Raw genomic sequence first — 19953 nt, 5'->3', positions numbered from 1 at the left:
GAGCTTCAGCTTCAGCATCAGTCCTTCCAATGAATCTTTGGGGTTGATTTCCCTTAGGATCTATCTACTGGTTTGATCTTCTTGCTGTCCAAGAGACTCTCAAGAATGTTTTCCAGCCCCACAGTTTGAAGGCATCAAGTCTTTGATGCTCAGTCTTTTTTTATTGTCCGGCTCTCACATCCCTACATGACTTCTGGAAAAACCATAGCTTTGACTACACAGACCTTTGCCAAAAGTTTCAAAGAGAATATTTTTGAATAATTTCTTTAAAAATAAAGCCTTTAAGGATACTCCAGTCCCTTTCTGATGACTACTGACTTTTCTTTACCTGTAACGTATGGCCACAGCTTCTTCCCTGTAGGCATCGTTCAGTTTGCTTAGCCTTCATCCATGAAGCTCTTAGATTGCTGAGCTCAGTCTCAACCATGCAGAGTCCATCACGCTGCCTTCGAACGACAAACTGAGTAAGAGCACTGGAGAGTAGGTAAAGAAACTTTGGACTTAGAGTGGTATCTCTCAGGATGTAAAATCTGTTTCTTTTTTCTTTTTTTTTTCTCCAGTAGATTTTCCTCTTTGTCTTTAGAGTGGAGGTACTACCTCTCTCCTTGTGCTACTCTTTTTCTTTCTTACATTTTTTCTTCTCTGCATCCTCCTCTTCCGTGCAAACCCCCACAACAATGGCAGCCATGCTAATGTGTTTCATATATATCCTTGGATAGTCAGGCTGTCTGGAATATTATTAGTGTTTCATGAATGTGTTTTAAATTTCTTTGAATTATATACATCTGCTCATACTCTGATGCGTGAAATTCCTTGGCTTGTGTCCTTACATTTTCTCCCAGTGATGGACTCTTCCAACTCTGTTGACCACAACTATGCTGCGATGAATGTTCTCACACAAGCCTCCTTGTGAATATGTGGGCGGTTTTCTCTGGCACTCATTCCGGAAGTGGTATAGGATATACACAGCCTTAATTCTGCAAAATGCTGCCAGAATGTTAGTCAGCTCCAACTCATAACAGCAGTGCACGAGGCTGACTGCTTCTCTGTGTCCTCATCAATACTTGACATTTTCAGACTTTCTATTTTTTTTCGCTTCGAATAAGGGTAGAGTGGTTTCTTACTGTTTTAATTTGCGTTTCTCTGATGAGTGATAAAGTTGTGCATCTCTTTCTTGTATTAGCTATTTAGATTTCTCCTTATGTGAATTGCTTGACCCAGTTTTCCATCGGATTACTTGTCTTTTGCAGGACAAGAATACACTTTTCCACTTGATGCTGTTACTTAATTTTTTTTCCACCACTGCCCTCTTAAATAAAACAGACCAAATCTATACCAATGGCTTAAGAGAGGAACAATTATTTTTTGTTTCAATGGCTTCCTTCCTAGTGCTAATTACAACTTAAAACTATATTATTTACTTCTGGTTTATTTGTTCTTGGCCAATCTCCCCACTAGAAAACATGGTCTGTGAAGGCAGAGATCCTGTGTACTTTATCTAATTGTTTTCTGCCTGTCCTTAAGACAGTCTTCCCAGGTGGCACAGTAGTAAAGAATCCACCTGCCAGGGCAGGAGACTCAAGAGACACATAGGTTCGATCTCTGAATCAGGAAGATCCCTTGGAGAGGGAAATGGCAATCCACTCCAGTATTTTTGCCTGAAAAATTCCATGGACAAAGGACCCTGGCAGGCTACAGTCCTTGGGGTCACAAAGAATCAGACACGACTGAGTGCGCACACACACTTAAGACAATGGTTAGCACATCACAGGTCCTTGAAAAAGAACTATTGATTCTGTTCCTTAATTGAATATTGAACTACATGTGCCATGAGTTGGCCCTGAGGAGTCATAAGACACTGCCCACAAAAAGAGCTCATTGGCCACCCAGGGAAGACAGAAATCAAAGAATTGCAACAAACTGTGCCATGTGTTTGTTCAACTGGAAACTTATCTCAGTCAAAGGACTTGAGCCTTTCCACAGAAAATTACATTGAAACAGAGATAATGAAAATTAAGCAAGAATTCTAAAGCAAACAAACAAAGGACAACAGTAAAACACATAATTGTAAACAGTTTTATGAACTTGTGTTCCTCCCACATAAAGCAGAGGTGAAAACACAACATCCAGGGGAGTGAGCCCAAGAGTTGCCCTGTTTGCAAGAGAAAACTGCCCTGGAGGGAAACCTCGCCTCCAGGGACCCGCTGGAAACTGAGCTGAAGTCTGAGCTCCCACATCATCTCAGAGCCTGCTTTTCTGGTTTGGGGATTCTAGTTTTGTTTTGTTTTGTTTTTAATCCACATCAAGGCTTGGTGAGCTGTCCACAAATAAACTCTTGGACAAAGATCTAAAGCTGAGTTTATCCAAAGCCTAAACAATTGCCAGGCACACCCATTGGCTAGAAACAGTTCTTCTCCCTTGGACAATCATTTTCATAATACTCAATTATAGGCAGCTTTATTCCCATGATTTTATTATAAAAACATCAGTCTATGCAACATCAGATGCCACAAGATTTTTCAAGTCTGTAACTCTCCCTGGAAAGCAATAAGAGTCTGTTTCAACCTCTCAAAGCATTCTCTGCTATCAGGCTTAGTTATCCTTCCTCAGTGTTTTTAGACAGAGGACAAGCTGGGGTTCCCAAAGAGAGGAGAAATCAAGTCCACTGCCTGGCTGCTCCACTGTGTGGGGGATCATTTGCTGTCAGTCCTGCAAGGGACCCAGGAGCATTCTGCAGTCTGTCTCCTAGCGGGTGAGGAGGCAGTGAGAAGACATGTACCACCAGAGTGGAAGTCACATGACAGGTGACCAGAGAGTCACTAGCCCATTGCACTGAGGGTGTCAGACGTTAGTGTTTGTTTGCTTAATTCACTTAAATTTCCCAACATGGAAAGGAAATTTGGAACATAGACTTCGTTTTTCTGAGAGAAACCTCAGGTAAAGAAACAAACTGAAAGTCTGTCCACGCTCTTCAGTTTCACCAGAGAGCGAGGCTATGTCGTCTCAGTGCTTCAGGGCTTCTTGAATCACTGCTGTAAGAACGTTCATTCATTTATGCCCTGTGCTGAAGAATCTGCGGTGGACGAGAGGCAGGCCCTGTCTCCAGGGGTTTATAACACTGGTCAACACACACCAAGAGAAAGGCAGGTGGGTGAAGAGGGATGACAGCTGGTTTAGGCAGAGAGAGCAGTCAGAGACCAGGGGATACATGATATATGTTCCATGAAGGGCACAAGTTTGGGTATGATTAGAGCGCAGCCTGTGAAGGGGACTGTGTGAAAGGCGAGGCTGAAACAGAGACATATCTAAGCTAAACAAGGTCTCTGGTTTCACAAACACTTCCTATTGTTTCCTGTGCACACACACTTCCCAAACTGCCCTGCGTGTCCTTCCAAAAAATATCCTCATGCTGTCCATGTGTACCCTTACCCCAAAGCAAGTCTTTTAAATGCTGGGTGAAGACTACTCCTATCCCCAGCCTTATGAGCAATTTTTGGTAGCAAGCTGGTTTAATCATTTAAAATTTTTTTTTAAATTATGGTAAAAGTCACATAACATAAAACATCTATTTTAACCATATTTACCTTCCTGGTGGTTCAGACGGTAAAGCATCTGCCTGCAACGCGGTTCGATTCCTGGGTCGGAAAGATCCCCTGGAGAAGGAAATGGCAACCCACTCTAGAACTCTTGCCTGGAAAATCTCATGGACAGAGGAGCCTGATAGGCTACAGTCCATGGGGGTTGCAAAGAGTAAGACACGACTGAGCGACTTCACAACTGTACAGCTCAGTGACACTAAGTATATTCACCTCTCACCATTATCCATTTCCTGAATTTTTCACGGTCCTCATTTGAAACTCTATCTCCATTAAACACTAACTCCTCATCCTCCCTCCCCCATGCAACCTAGCCCCTGGCATCTATCAATGTACTTTCTGATCCTATGAACTTGACTATTCTAGGTGTCTCCTGTAAGTGGAATCCAACAATATTTTTCTGAACCTAATATATATTGGTATGCATTTTAAAGATTGACTTAATAAATGTCCTATAAACAGATTGTACCTTCTTCTTTCTTTCTCCTGTACTATACAGTGGGCTTCCCAGGTGGTGCTAGTGGTAAAATACCCACCTGCCAATGCAGGAGACATAAGAGACACAGGTTTGATCCCTGGGTCAGGAAGATCCCCTGGAGAAGGACATGGCAACCCACTCCAGTATTCTTGCCTGCAGAATACCATGGATAGGGGAGCCTGGCGGGCTACAGTCCATCGGGTCACAGAGAGTCAGACACGACTGAGCAACTAAGCATGCACGCACGCTATTCAGTAGGTTCTCACCAACCATCTACCTCATATATAATAGTGTGCATATTAATTTTCATCATTTTTACATCACGATTGTAAAGCTACATTTCAGCTGAGGTAGTGGGTTTCATTTGAAATGGTCAATAATAACTGGACAGAGTTGAGTAATTAAATTAGATTCAATTACAAAATAGTTCTTAACCAACAGTGGGCATCAGATGGGGAAGCATTTCAAAATTCCCCAACCCTATGAACTTCTCAGTCCTAATGAATATGAACCTCTACATGCAAGTTGGATACTTAGAAAAAGTTCCTCAGCCATCTAGGTGCACATTCATAGTTAAAATGAACTCATGGAGACCTTACCACTTCCATAGAAAAGGTCATTTTCAGAAAATTCTAGATTACGTTTTTGATTAAAAATGTAGTAATGTTTTTGAATAATATATTTATACTGACTTCACTATGATGATAGAGGATAAGTCAAAAGTCTTCTAATAAGAGTCAATCCCCATGACATGTCCTAGAAATTTATTTTTTTGGTAATCTTCCTTTGGATCCATAAAGTCAAAGCCATCATTACTATGGAAAGGTAGTAGTAAATCCCCTCTCCAGCTCTATTTCCTCTTAAATAGGAAAACACATGAATTATCTTCTTGCCCATTGGATCTACATGGAAGATGCATGGTGCTGGCAAATTTGAGTTGGAGACCTCAGAGCTGGCTTTTCATCATTATTGACAAGTAACCAAACAAACGCAGCCATTGCTCATGTGTCATGAGGCCGCATGAAAAATCCTGTGGGGAAACACAGCAGAAAAAACTGACTGGTTTAGAGAGGACATCTGTATCATTTTCCACAGTCTGTTTTAGTGTGAGCTAAAGCACAAATTAATATATCAAGCAAAAATTTTTTTTTAAAGAATAAAAAAATGAAGGCAGTTGCCAAGAAAATTTTTTTTTAAATGTTATGAGAAATAGTCATTCCAGTAAGGATGGAGAGAAGTAGGTAGATTCAGAAGATTTTGGATGGTAAACTGTGTGATGGATTCCCTGCAGGGGGAGGGAATCAGAGATGATGCTTGGGAACCTGTGTTGGACTGCTAAGTGGATATCAAAAGATCTTGTGACCCACTCTAAGTAATACAGTTATAATTCTATTCTAAGGCTTTCTACTCATTACAGTAAATTGTAATATGACATTTTTTATGGTTTAGAACCATACAATGTCATTCCTATCTTGGTGATTTCTGACTTGTTTTTATAAAACAAATTTAGAAGTAAAGGAAAATCTGTACCAGAATTAGAAAATTTAGAAGAGCCTTTGTCAGGAGACTTTTTTTTTTTTTTGCTTTGTTTTTATTTTGTGATTTATTTATTTTTTAATATTTTTTAATGAAAAATTTCAAACATACAAAATGAGAGAGAAGAGTAATAAAATGCATTTATATACTTCACTCAGATTTCACATTTATCAATTCATCTCCGATCTTGTTTTAGTTAAATAAACTATCCTCCCTCACAGCTGAATTTTTTTAGCTTTGTTGAGATATAATTGACACACAGCACTACGTCAGTTTAAGGTATACAACATGATGATTTGATGTACACTTATATTACAAAATGATTGCTATAATAAGGTTAATTGACAAACCCATCACCTCACATAATTACATTTTGTGTGTGTGTGTGGTGAGAATATTTAAGATTTACTCTCTTATCAACTTTCAAGTATATAATATAGTATTGTTAATTATGGGACTTGCCAGGTGTCTCAGTGGTAAAGAATCTGCCTGCCAATACAAGAGATGCAAGAAATATGAGTTCAATCTCTGGGTTGGGAAGATCCCCGGGAGAAGGAAATGGCAACTCACCTCAGTATTCTTGCCTGGGAAATCCCATGGACAGAGGAGCCTGGCGGGCTATAGTCCATGGGGTCACAAAGAGTCAGACACGACCTAGTCACTGAGAGTGCACACACAAGACAGACACACATGTTCCTATGGTGGCTGAGGTGTGTGGATAGGGGAAGGGATGCCTGGAACCCTATGATTTTGGTTGCTCTCTCCATTCTTGTTCTTTCTGACATGTCAATAACTTCTCTGAATAGGAAGAATTAAGTGTTGTTTTTAAAATTTTGTTTAAGCTAAAATATAAATTGCATGCAATAGCAAGATAGAATGAACACCTCAAGAATTGTTCTGTTATTTATAAATGAAGAAACTGAAGCTCAGAGCAGTTGTTCTCTTTTACTGGGCCCTCACATCTAGCAGCGGAGAAGGCAATGGCACCCCACTCCAGTACTCTTGCCTGGAAAATCCCATGGACTGAGGAGCCTGGTAGGCTGCAGTCCATGGGGTCGCACAGAGTCGGACACGACTGAAGCGACTTAGCAGCAGTAGCAGCACATCTAGCAGGTGGCAGAGCTCAGAGAAAAGCCCAGAATTTCATTCCTCCTTCCTTCACCTGAGCAATTTGATGTACGTTTTACCAGGGAAAACTGGAGTCATTCCTTATGATGATTTAGTGATGTACACACAAATCAACATTCAGAAGCCTGTTCTGACTTTCTTTTTATGAGTTTTAAATAGAGCATAATGGCCATTGAAAATAAATCTTTGGATTCAAAACTTGACAATGTCCTTCAGCTCTTTTCTCTCTCTTAGATTACAAGGACATATTTCCATTTTATTGCAAATTGAACATAAGCAGTTTTACTGCACAACCAGAAGTTTAGCAAGATGACTTTAAGTTTCAAGCCTCCAAATTTGTCTTGAATGAACTTGAGGTTGTATGTGTGGTGTGTGTGTGTGTGTGTGTGTGTGTGTGTGTGTGTGTGTGTATAACCATTTTCAATGGAGTGTTGAACTGTTTTTAGATTGGCTGTGGACACTTGTCTAGTGATCTCAAATTGTAAACTTATGTGCTCTGAATTATTTTCGTTTTTAGGACCAGATCTTCATGGAAAATGTGGGTGCAGTGAAGCAGCTTTGCAAATTAACCAACAACCTTGAAGAAAGAATAGAAGAGTTAGAAATATGGAACAAAAAGCTGGCCAGGCTAAAGCGGCTCAGTAGTTGGAAGTCCTCTGCCAGTGAGGCGAGCTCAATCAGGTACCTCCATGACTGCCACAGAAATTTGGAGAAAGGGAGAATGAGGGTCTTTCTATAACTAGAAAGACCTTTCTATAACAATCTGAATGGTTTGTCTACCAAGCAGCAACCATTACTTAGTTTTAATTAAGTCTCTATTCTTCTTTTAGAATGAATGTTTTGAAACACAATTATTTTATGTGATAATTTTCTTATTTTTTCTGTTGTTGCTTTTACAATGAAACAAAATATAATGGATCTGTTTAAGAGTGATGATTATAGGATGCGCTACGTTTTAACAAAAGGAGGACCTCCCTTTTTAACAAGGAAAGGGGACCATTTCTAAATTTAGAAAACCATGTTTGGTCCTCAGGGACAAAACTTATTCTATTTTTTATTACTTAAGGAGGTACGTGCATATTTTCTGGGGTATAGTTTTAAGAAAAAGGGAAATGTACATTTTAATGCATTTATTTATATTTACTAAAGTTCTTTTACCCAAAAAGAACTCTCAGTTGCCTTGACTTTGCTTTTTAAAATTACCACTGTATTACAAAAAAGAGCCATACTGCTGTGTTAGTGACAGCCTGGGCCTTTGTCATATAACTCCCAGAGAGGCATTTGATTTGTAATTAATTTTCTCTTTTTCTTTTTAAAGCAAATTTAGCAGAGCTTTTAGTGCATCTTCTCCAAAAAGGACCATTTCCAAAAAAACCAGCAAGGTAAATAGACTTAAATTTATAATGAACAGAGATGATATTTTCTATTAAAATGGAGTTTATGAAAATTAATCAAGAATTTTTTTCTTCATTTATTTGTTGATAGGTTCTCTAGTATGTGTCCTTATGCTCTTAAGGCATTTAAATATTATTCCTTTAATAGATATTAATTGGTTTTTCAAAGAGGAGTTTAGGGATATGAGTATAGAACACATTCATTTCAGAAATATTACTCTGCCAGTTTTTGTGTGTATATTCCCCATCAAGTGAAATTCATCAGCAGATGACCTTGGATTATAAGACCTGTGTGTATTCCTTGACTCGACTTAGTCCCTTATCTTTGGTTCCAAAAGATCCCAAAGGGATGTCAGTTAATCTCTAAATCTCTCTTTTCCCTTTGATATTTGGTACTCTATATGCAAATAGAGACTAGGTATTCACTTGCTTGCAAAGCTTAAAATGTGGCAACTTTATTAACGAATGGAGCATTTCATCAAATAGGATAACATTTACAGTAAAAAGTGAAGGTTAATCATTGCTTAAAGGACAGCCTCTCCATGGTAGAGAAGTGTCAGGGAGGGCGAAGCTGCAGTCCTCTCTTCATAGCTGCATTCATAGAAAGCTGTGACCCTCAGTTCACCCTTCAGATCCACTGATGTTCCCAGAAGAAGATATTCATGACCTTCATCTATATCCTGTTAAGGGCTGACTTGATATTTGGGCCATTGTCCTGGTTTATTCTCTACTTCTTCTGTTGTACATCGCTGAACTATTCTAAGAGGATTGAAGAAGAGCACAGTATTCTACTAAAAATTACTAAAATGCTATGCTGCAGACAAGTTTCTTGGTATATGTCAACAGATATAAATACATGGATAAATAAACATGTAGAAGTGTTCTTGGGCAAGTTTACTTAATTGCGTTGGGAAACAGATAATACCATGAACTTCCAGATGTTCAAGCTGGATTTAGAAAAGGCAGAGGACCCAGAGATCAAACTGCTAACATCTCTTGGATCATCGAAAAAGCATGAGCATTCCAGAAAAAACATCTACTTCTGCATTACTGACTACGCCAAAGCCTTTGACTGTGTGGATCACAACAAACTATTAAAAATTCCTAGAGATGGGAATACCAGACCATCTGACCTGCCTCCTGAGAAATCTGTATGCAGGTCAAGAAGCAACAGTTAGAACTGGACATGGAACAACAGACTGGTTCCAAACAGGAAAAGGAGTATGTCAAGGCTGTATATTGTCACCCTGCTTATTTAACTTCTATGCAGAGTACATCATACAAAATGCTGGGCTGGATGAAGAACAAGCTGGAATCAAGATTGCTGGGAGAAATATCAATAACCTCAAATATGCAGATGATACCACCCTTATGGCAGAAAGTGAAGAAGAACTAAAAAGCCTCTTGATGAAAGTGAAAAAGGAGAGTGAAAAAGTTGACTTAAAACTCAACATTCAGAAAACTAAGATCATGGCATCTGGTCCCGTCACTTCATGGCAAATAGATGGGGAAGCAATGGAAACAGTGAGAGACTTTATTTTGGGAGGCTCCAAAATCACTGCAGATGGTGACTGCAGCCATGAAATTAAAAGATGCTTACTCCTTGGAAGAAAAGTTATGACCAACCTAGATAGCATATTAAAAAGCTGAGACATTACTTTGCCAACAAAGATCTGTCTAGTGAAAGCTATGGTTTTTCCAGTAGTCATGTATGGATGTGAAATTTGGACTATAAAGAAAGCTGAGCGCCGAAGAATTGATGCTTTTGAACTGTGGTGTTGTAGAAGACTCTTGAGAGTCCCTTGGACTGCAAGGAGATCCAACCAGTCCATCCTAAAGGAAATCAGTCCTGAATATTCATTGGAAGGACTGATGCTGAAGCTGAAACTCCAATATTTTGGCCACCTGATGTGAAGAACTGACTCATTTGAAAAGACCCTGATGCTGGGAAAGATTGAAGCAAAGAGGAGAAGAAGATGACAGAGGATGAGATGGTTGGATGGCATCACCGACAGGATGGACATGAGTTTGAGTAAGCTCCAGGAGTTGGTGATGGACATTGAAGCTTGGGTTGCTGCAGTCCATGGGGTTGCAAAGAGTTGGACATGACTGAGTGACTGAACTGAGCTGAACTGAACAGATACTAATAGTGTCTGCCGTACAAAAATAATTGATAGGATTAAATGATCTAAAGTCCTCAGCACAATGCCCAGCACATAGCAGATTGCTCAATAAACACAAAATACTAACAATATTATGTAGGGAAGGTGCTCTTTGTACTAACCAGTTTGCAAGGGAATAGAAGGAACTGTATCTACATCAATGGAGGTCCTGACTGGAAGGTACTATTTGATTCCTGTGGGCCCTGGTGGCTCAACAGTAAAGAATCCACTTGTAATGCAGGAGCTGCAGGAGATTCAGGTTGGATCCCTGGGTCAGGAAGATCCCCTGGAGGAGGGTATGGCAACACACTCCAGTATTCTTGCTTGGACAATCCCATGGACAGAGGAGCCTGGCGGGCTACAGTCCATGGGGTCGCAAAAGAGTTGGACCCAAGTGAGGCAACTTAGCAAGCACACATGCATTTGGTTCTTATGTAACCTTTGTAGCAACCATCTTGCACCTAAGGGATCTCTTTCTTTCACGGTTTTCTCAGGATATTAACTAGAATGTATGGTCCATGAGAACAGACTCTGTGTCTGCCTTCCTTACTCTCTGTCCCCAGGGACTGGCAGGTAGTGTGTAGTCAAGAACTATTCATTGAATCAATGCATGAATGGAGACCCAGTCTGAAAATATTCCCTGTAGGCTCACAATCTAAATTTAAAACATTAAGAGATTTAATGTCTTGGGTGCGTGGGTGGCGGGGGAGTTGGGGTGTGAACACAGAGTCCAGGACTTTTATAGACATTGAAGAGCGTCCATTCAATTCAAAAACCTCTTATTGTCACTGTTTTACGCCTGTGGAGGCACAGGTGAGTAAGATGTGGCCTCTTCTAAGGAATTTTAAGCTAGGGACTTCCTTGGTAGTCCAGTGGTTAAGACTTTGCCTTCCAATGCAAGGAATGCAGGTGCCCCCGCCCCCTCCCAGGGGCTTGGGGAGATAAGATCCCACATGCCTTGGGGACAAAAAACCCAAAACAGAAAAGAGAAGCAATATTGTAACAAATTCAATGAAGATTTTAAAAGGGTCTACATAAAAAAAAATCTTAAAGAAAAAAAGAAGTTTAAAGTAGCCAGGGAAAATCAGAAGAGAATAAAAAGACCAGTTGTACTTGGAAGTGATAAATAATGTAGAAGCTCAGAGCGCTGCAGGAGTATCATAGGAACTGGGCCTTCAAGGGGGCAAAGCTTTGGCTGGAAAGTGACAGGAGCTGCTGGAGCAGTTCTGGATGGAATGACACAAGCCAAGGTCTGGGAGCTGGTGCTGGTTTCATTGACTAGGTGGGAGTTTGTTAGGGAGAAGAGGAGAAGTTAAGACTGAAAATAAGTTAGTCTCAGTTTCTGGATCACCAGTTAAGGAGTTCATTTGGTAGACATGAAGGCCTTTTGAATAATAAAAATAAGTTGTACAGTGTCTCCTTTCTTTACAGACAGAAAAAGGGAGACAGCATGACATTGAGAATAAGAGCACATATTCTGAAAGTGTTAGTTGCTCAGTTGTGTCTGATTCTTTCAACCCCATGGACTGTAGCCCATCAGGCTCCTCAGTCCATGGAATTCTCCAGGCAAGAAAACTGGAGTGAGTTGCCATTCCCTCCTCCAGGGGATCTTCTCAACCCAGAGATTGAACCTGGGTCTCCTGCATTGCAGAAAGATTCTTTCTGTCTGAGTCACCAAGGAAGCCCCACAGATTCTGAAGCCAAGTGTTTTTTGGGTCAAAGCCTGGCTCTGTAACTTATTAGCTGTGTGATCTTGAGTGAAGAACTTATCCTCCCTGGGCCTCATTTTTCCCCATCTCTAAAATAGGGATGAGAACAGTACTTGCCTTATAGGGTTGTTAAGGATTATTGTGAGGTTCAATAAGTTAGTATACATAAAGCATTCAGAAGAGGGTGTGGCGTGTAAGCGCCATATAAATGTTCACCATTAGTATTTTCAAACCCATTCTTTCAGTAGTTCTCATACTTTGGCATATATCAGAGTCTTCCAGGGAGCTTGGTAAAATACCAATGCGTGCTGCTGACTTGGGTGAAGTTGAAAAAAACCTCAGAGTTCAAATAAAAATTCACTGAGGACATGGAAAAGAAGGGTGAAAGGGAAGGAACTGATGCAGACACTTTTCATTTTCCTGCTTCTTATAGATTCCCGGCCCCACCTCAGTCTGAATGAAAACCTATTGAATCAGAATGTTTCAGGGCATTTAGATTTTTAACAAACTCCATAGTAATCTTCATGCAAACTTGAATTTGAGAACCATTACACTGTTAATTAGATCCACCCAATAACTCTGTAAAGTAGGCAGGTATGATTTCATCCTTCCTATTTTATTGATGAAGAAAATGAGGATCAATGACACTTCGATGACTTGTTCAGGGCTTGACTCCAAGTCTGACTCCAGGTCTTGGGTGATTTTCCAATATTAGGTCAAAGGATTTGGAACAAAACCATGGAGATTTAAAACAATTTGGCACCGTTAGGGAGTAGGTTGGGAGGGAAGCTGCTATCCTGAAATTAATACTATTTAATTCTAATCAATTCAATAAATTCCATTGAGTTCCTTCTGTGCACAGAGCACTAGCAAGGCATCCTCAGAACTATTCCAGTGAGATGTTGGAATGGTATAAACCATCTATTTCTTGGTATTCAGTGGTGGTGGTTTAGTCGCTAAGTTGTTTCTGACTCTTTGTGACCCCGTGGACTGTAGCCCACCAGGCTAATCTGTCCATGGGATTTTTCAGGCAAGAATACTGGAGTGGGTTGCCATTTCCTTCTCCAGAGGAATCTTCCTCACCCAGGGATTGAACCTGGGTCTCCTGCATTGCAAGCGGATTCTTTAGCAACTGAGCTATTGGTATTCAGTGAAAGTGAAAGTCACTTAGTCTTTTCAGACTCTTTGCGACCCCATGGACTATACAGTCCTTGGAATTCTCCAGGCCAGAATACTGGAGTGGAGAGCCTCTCCCTTTTCCAGGGGATCTTCCCAACCCAGGGACTGAACCCAGGTCTCCCACATTGTAGGAAGATTCTTTACCAGCTGAGCCACAAGGGAAGCCTATTGGTATTCAGAGTGGCTTCTTATTGCACATATGGATGACTCAGTTATAATATATATATATTATATATATATATATAATAGCCCTAAAGATTTGGGTAATTGTTAAAAAGGGTGCAGTTAATCCCACCCGCAATATTACACTGAAGAACATTTTCTTTATGCAGATAATCTGCCCAAGAAATTCAAAGACCAATTTAAGCTTTTTCTTGTCTACTGCCATCCTTCAATTCCCTTCTTACCCTGGACCCCCAGGAGGAAGCAAACATAACACTTTCTATTGCATTAGTAGGAAAACTCATATTTAAAGAGCTTATATTTAACTGGGCAGAAAACCTCTCCTATCTCTAGTCAGATTCCTCACCAACTGCACAGCTGTCTATCCTAGTTCTGGCTCATTCCTCATGTGTAAGTTTTTAATGCAAATATGTATCAGTCCTAAAGGTTTATCTCATTCACTTCCTAGAGAGTGTAATTTACTTATTTTCATTTCCCCCTATAGTACTTAATGTATATTTGCTGAAGGGATATAAGAATAAATAAGACATAGGCCCAGAACGGCTCTCAAAAAAGGCGACAGAATTGGATACTAATATATATGATTTAAGGAGTAATTAATAGTATTTCATGCCACAAAAAACCTTTTCTGCAATTTGTCATGCTGCCTGAAATTCTTCCATTGGGATTTATTCTAACATGTCTTGAAGACATTTTGTTTTTTGAAAGTATCTTATTAAAAGAAATGGACCTCTGTGTTCTGGCAGTATCTTGTCTGGTAGGTCCTCTTCTCTCATAAAACTTCAAGAATAAGCACTAAATGAATGGCACAGACAATTGTCCTGCAGGGAAAAGAGAGCGTGGCCTGGAGTGCCAAGGAAAGGGAAGGACTTGGCTTTGAAAGAACTTCGTTTTCAGAGAGGAGGAGGGAGAGAAAGGCTGAAGGCAGCAGCAAAGATCCCCTGGGGAGTGAGTCTTCAAACATCCTTCTCAAAGTTGGTGTCACTGATTTGTCATTTCTCATTGCTGAATTTTTTATAGGTTTCTTTTTCAGGAAAAAAACAGTCATGTCCTAACTGGGTTTTCCAGACCTTGGTTATAACCCTCATTGCTGTGATGGCATTTTGGTAAGAAAAACATCAGTGTTATGCTACGTCAAGCTCTTTTTCTCTTTCCATCTTCCTTTCTCACACATGAACTGGGGACTGACTTTGTATTTACTTTGAAGACTGAGAAGCCCTTTAAACCAGGTGTTGGTCTTTGATTTCGCTTTGAGATGAGGGAGCCCTTTGTAAACTCATTCTTTGAAGGAAAAAAAAGCACAGGCTTTCTGCTCTTAAATATGAAATGATCTTTTTTATAATTAACTGATTATTTTTTACTAGCTCATTGTACCTTTCATGTTTGTGTGTATGCACGTATGTGTGTGCATAAGTGTGTGTATCTTGTTTAGTCCTGCCCTGCAAATAACTGTTTCAAAATCTTTGCTCTCCTTTCCCATCTACTTAGAGGAAAAGAGTGAGTAAACAATCAGGTACAATCCACTCTCCCCTGGATGCTTACATTTATTAGGATTCTTCTGGATTTTGTGCCAAAAGAGACTAAGATGATCCCAAGATATGCAATATGATGAAATTATAGCCAAATGTGCTAAGCAGTTAAAGCAAACAAATACAGAAAGGACAAGGTACTTGCTAGGCAGGAATTGGATGCCCTTGGTCTGCCATCCCTCCTCCACAGGAGGAAGAGGCGTGCTTTTCTGGGAAGAGAGGTTTTTCTCAGGCCTTTGTTCTTCAGGCCTGTGCTGCCACTATGATGGCTCCTCAGCCTTTGAACCCTGGTCATCTTGCCTGTGTCTTCCCTGCCTTCCGGTTTCCTGTCTGACTGTTCACAGGGTGAAATGTGTATTTCTCTACCCCTCCAAAATGCTGTGTTAGTGTGGGAAAGGACTAAGCTCCTGGGCCGTGTCCCAGATGAGACGATTATCTTCAGAGGCTAAGTAAGCAAGGGGCCCAAGGATGCTTCCGGTTCCTTGAACTAAGGCAGCTTCTTAGTTATAGGAGACATTGTTGGTCTCTCTGTACCCTTCTCTTCCCTCAGCATTTTAACTTTTCACTTGCTACTGCCCACTGTGGGAAGCATCCCCAAGTATTTGACACCACTACATAGAACTTCCATAGAAGCTGGTGTACTTTCTTCTCTCTCATAAATGAACTTGTCTCCTGTTAGGATTCTCAGTTCAGGAGAGAGTGAGCACCTCGACCTTTCACAGACATGCTTAACATTCTCTAGAGACACAGGTTCCCATGAAAGCCAAATGCAAAGCTTATAGGAAGTCTAATTTTAACATGAAGAGATTGCTTTTTAAATGTGCTCATCATATCTTATGAATTCCAAGTTGTTGACCTCCAAGACCAGAAATAGGTGGTATTAGGCTTATTGTCTTGTTTCAAGCCTGTGGTGTACCCAAGAGGGGTCAAAACCCTAAAGAAAGAAGCAGATGTCTATTTTGGTCTATGATCCTAGAAGCTGCCTGGGCCATGCATTGACGCAGATAGCAGATGGATCAGAAAACATATTCAAGGATTAATAGTAGGCAGATAGAGAATGGGGAATGTAGGAGAACAAATTCAGGGAGACTGGACCACAGCAAGTAGTTGCCAGGGCAACGTAACAGATTCTGTCTGACGGCATCTTTGGGGCTCAGCATGGCTTTTACCAAGCAGCCCTGTGCCCGCTGGGTAGTAACCAGCTGCTTTTGAGAAAACTCTAGGAATTCTTTCTTTATGAGCTGAATTCAAATGGGGGGAGTACATTTCTTTGTATTTAATGAGGGTAAACCCACTACCTTTGATGGGAAACAAAATAATGAGGAGTTGAGTCTAGGGAACCAGGTGTGACATCGAGCTGCCAGGAGGTCAAGTGAGGTCCCCCTGTGTCAGGCCCACACACAGTGGGATGGTAGAGTTCTACAGACAACCCCCCGAGAGGAGGATGCTGAGTGTTGGGATGTGTGAGTGATATTAGGAATAGCTTCCCAAAGCTCAGGACCTTTGAGGAAAGCCTCCACTTGGATGTATAAGTTCTGATCATTGTGGGGAATGATACACTCATTATTTTGAAGTCACGTAGAGTGGAAATGGATGCTTTATGACACTGCTTTTCCTTCCTCTGTTCAATTTGGTGCACTGCGCTCTCAAAAGACAGGCTGCAGGAAGATGTCAGAAGCAGCCAAAAGGATTGGTACCTACTGCTGACTAAACCTGTGTGGCCTTTCATCTCCCTGCACCACCACGCGGCCGCCTCCACTGGGGGATGTGAACTTTGCTCTGACTTTTTCCTGCAGGGAGCAGAGGGCTTCCTCCAGCGCTTTACACACTTCCTCTTGTAATCTTCCGCTAGTGACAGATACTTCTGAGACAGCTTGCCAGGGTCACGGGGCTGCTTGTGTAAAAATGAGTCAGCCCCACCTACCTGGGAGCCTCTGAGCTCCAGGAAGACTAGGAGATTGTTCTCACCAGGGCAAAGAAGCAGAACTGTGCTGGTTTCCATGGCCGCCCGCCCCCTCCTTGCTCATCTGTGTGGTCTGGGAGGGGACATCTCTGGCAGCTGGTTGTGCGAGATTTATATGGAATCAAATCAGCCACATAACTCTCTCTTTTGTTATTTTTTTAAACAGTGGCTTGACGATAGTCTCCCTTTACATACTTAGCTTAAAAGATCAAGACCGATGTACCCCAAATCCCCCTTCCAGGTGAGAGTTCCCATCTTGTTTTCCTTTGGGGAGGACTCTTGAAGGCCTCTTTCATTAATTAATTATTTTGTTCTCCTCCTCCAGCAACCTCACAAGCTCTCAGGAGCCAGCTCTTCCCTCCACAGCTTCCCCCTCGGGTAAGATATCCCCATTGGTCACCCCCAAGCCAGCCTGGGTTTCATGTGAATTGTCAACAAAAGAACCAGCCTTTCAGGTTAACCTTGTCATTCCCCTCCCCTCTTCCTGATGCCTTGCAGCACCTAACACAACCCTGGAAACCACATCACCCTCCTTCCAAGTACCCGAGATCACTTTCTGTGAGATCCTGCCGTGTCAGGAGACTTATTGCTGCCCCATCTGGGGAACAAGAAGAGGCCTCTCAAGCCCCATGCAAAGACAGTCAGAGGAGCAGGAGCCGCTTCAGGGGCCATGGGCAGGTAAAGAACAATCAAAGGGTAACAACTAGTGCTTTGAATCTGAGGCGTTTGTTCCCCTTCCCAATGTTTACTTGGTTAGTGTGTTAATGAGTCTAGATAATGGTTCCACTCCCCCGTTAGGGGTGGCAAGATCTTTAAAAACACAAACGCACAAACTTGCAATCATTTCAGTTCAGTTCAGTTGCTCAGTCGTGTCCGACTCTTTGCGACCCCATGGACTGCCGCACGCCAGGCCTCCCTGTCCATCACCAACTCCCAGAGCCTACCCAAACTCATGTCCATTGAGTTGGTGATGCCATCCAACCATCTCATCCTCTGTTGTCCCCTTCTCCTTCTGCCTTCAATCTTTCCCAGCATCAGGATCTTTCCAAGGAGTCAGTTCTTTGAATCATGTGGCCAAAGTATTGGAGTTTCAGCTTCAGCATCAGTCCTTCCAATGAATGTTCAGGACTGATTTCCTTTAGGATGGACTGGTTGGATCTCCTTGCAGTCCAAGGGACTCTCAAGAGTCTTCTTCAACACCACAGTTCAGAAGCATCAATTCTTTAGCACTCAGCTTTCTTTCACGTCAAATGATTGCATTTACAACATTGAATTCCCAAAATATTGAAGTGTTGGTGGATTCACGTGAAAGGGTCTCATTTGTTCTTTGTCAACCAAGATAGTAATAATAGCACAAGTGAAGTCATCATGTGCAGATGGGTTGACTTTTTGGCTCACTTAGAACTTAAAAAGTGATGTAGCATCTGGGCTCTCTACCCAAACCAAGTGTGACAAGATGTAAATGGCTTTGAATATTCTAATGAGTTCAGGGTAAACTTTAAGTCCATGAAAAAAAGCTTTCACTTTCAGATTACCTTCTTGGGACATACACAAACACACACACACATACATACTGGTGCTCTTTTAGTATCAGAATGTTCATGTTAAAAAATCTGAGAATTCCCTGGCTGTCTAGTAACACTGTCTAACAGTGTTAGATAGGACACTAAAAGATGAACTCCCCAGGTAGGTAGGTGCCCGATATGCTACTGGAGATCAGTGGAGAAATAACTCCAGAAATAATGATGGGATGGAGCCAAAGCAAAAACAATACCCAGCTGTGGATGTGACTGGTGATAGAAGCAAAGTCCGATGCTGTAAAGAGCAATATTGCATAGGAACCTGGAATGTTAGGTCCATGAATCAAGGCAAATTGGAAGTGGTCAAACAGGAGATGACAAGAGTGAACGTCAACATTCTAGGAATCAGCGAACTAAGATGGACTGGAATGGGTGAATTTAACTCAGATGACCATTATATCTACTACTGTGGGCAGGAATCCCTTAGAAGAAATGGAGTAGCCATCATGGTCAACAACAGAGTCCGAAATGCAGTACTTGGATGCAATCTCAAAAACAACAGAATGATCTCTGTTCGTTTCCAAGGCAAACCATTCAATATCACGGTAATCCAAGTCTATGCACCGACCAGTAACTCTGAAGAAGCCAAACTTGAATTGTTCTATGAAGACCTACAAGACCTTTTAGAACTAACACCCAAAAAAGATATCCTTTTCATTATAGGGGACTGGAATGCAAAAGTAGGAAGTCAAGAAACACCTGGCGTAACAGACAAGTTTGGCCTTGGAGTACAGAATGAAGCAGGGCAAAGGCTAATAGAGTTTTGCCACGAGAACGCACTGGTAATAGCAAACACCCTATTCCAACAACACAAGAGAAGACTCTACACGTGGACATCACCAGATGGTCAACACCGAAATCAGATTGATTATATTCTTTGCAGCCAAAGATGGAGAAGCTCTATAAAGTCAGCAAAAACAAGACCAGGAGCAGACTGTGGCTCGGATCATGAACTGCTTATTGCCAAATTCAGACTTAAATTGAAGAAAGTAGGGAAAACCACTACATTCAGGTATGACCTAGATCAAATCCCTTATGAGTATACCGTGGAAGTGACAAATAGATTTAAGAGTCTAGACCTGATAGACAGAGTGCCTGATGAACTATGGACAGAGATTCGTGACATTGTACAGGAGACAGGGATCAAGACCATCCCCATGGAAAAGAAATGCAAAAAAGCAAAATGGCTGTCTGAGGAGGCCTTACAGATAACTTGGAAGAGAAGAGAAGCGAAAAGCAAAGGAGAAAAGGAAAGATATTCCCATCTGAATGCAGAGTTCCAAAGAATAGCAAGGAGAGATAAGAAAGCCTTCCTCAGCAATCAGTGCAAAGAAATAGAGGAAAACAACAGATTGGGAAAGACTAGAGATCTCTTCAAGAAAATTAGAGAAACCAAAGGAACATTTCATGCAAAGATAGGCTCGATAAAGGACAGAAATGGTATGGACCTAACAGAAGCAGAAGATATTAAGAAGAGGTGGCAAGAATACACAGAAGAACTGTACAAAAAAGATCT

General features: G+C 41.2%; 1 protein-coding gene across 1 annotated transcript in view; it reads left to right on the top strand.

Annotated features, from left to right (window-relative positions):
* Positions 1-19953, top strand: part of MYRFL (myelin regulatory factor like) — a 117587-nt gene that overhangs the window by 80696 nt on the left and 16938 nt on the right. The window contains exons 14-19 of the mRNA XM_081589713.1: positions 7256-7419; positions 8057-8120; positions 14386-14471; positions 17057-17098; positions 17183-17235; positions 17356-17535. Of these exons, the coding sequence (XP_081445839.1) occupies positions 7256-7419; positions 8057-8120; positions 14386-14471; positions 17057-17098; positions 17183-17235; positions 17356-17535 (589 nt within the window). The remainder of the gene's footprint in view (positions 1-7255; positions 7420-8056; positions 8121-14385; positions 14472-17056; positions 17099-17182; positions 17236-17355; positions 17536-19953) is intronic.

The sequence above is a fragment of the Giraffa tippelskirchi genome, chromosome 4, assembly GCF_054371585.1.
Source record: "Giraffa tippelskirchi isolate mGirTip1 chromosome 4, T2T-mGirTip1v1.2.pri, whole genome shotgun sequence".
Lineage (NCBI taxonomy): Eukaryota > Metazoa > Chordata > Mammalia > Artiodactyla > Giraffidae > Giraffa > Giraffa tippelskirchi.
The sequence above is the reverse complement of the archived record's forward strand: the minus strand, read 5'-3'. Positions and strand labels throughout refer to the sequence as shown.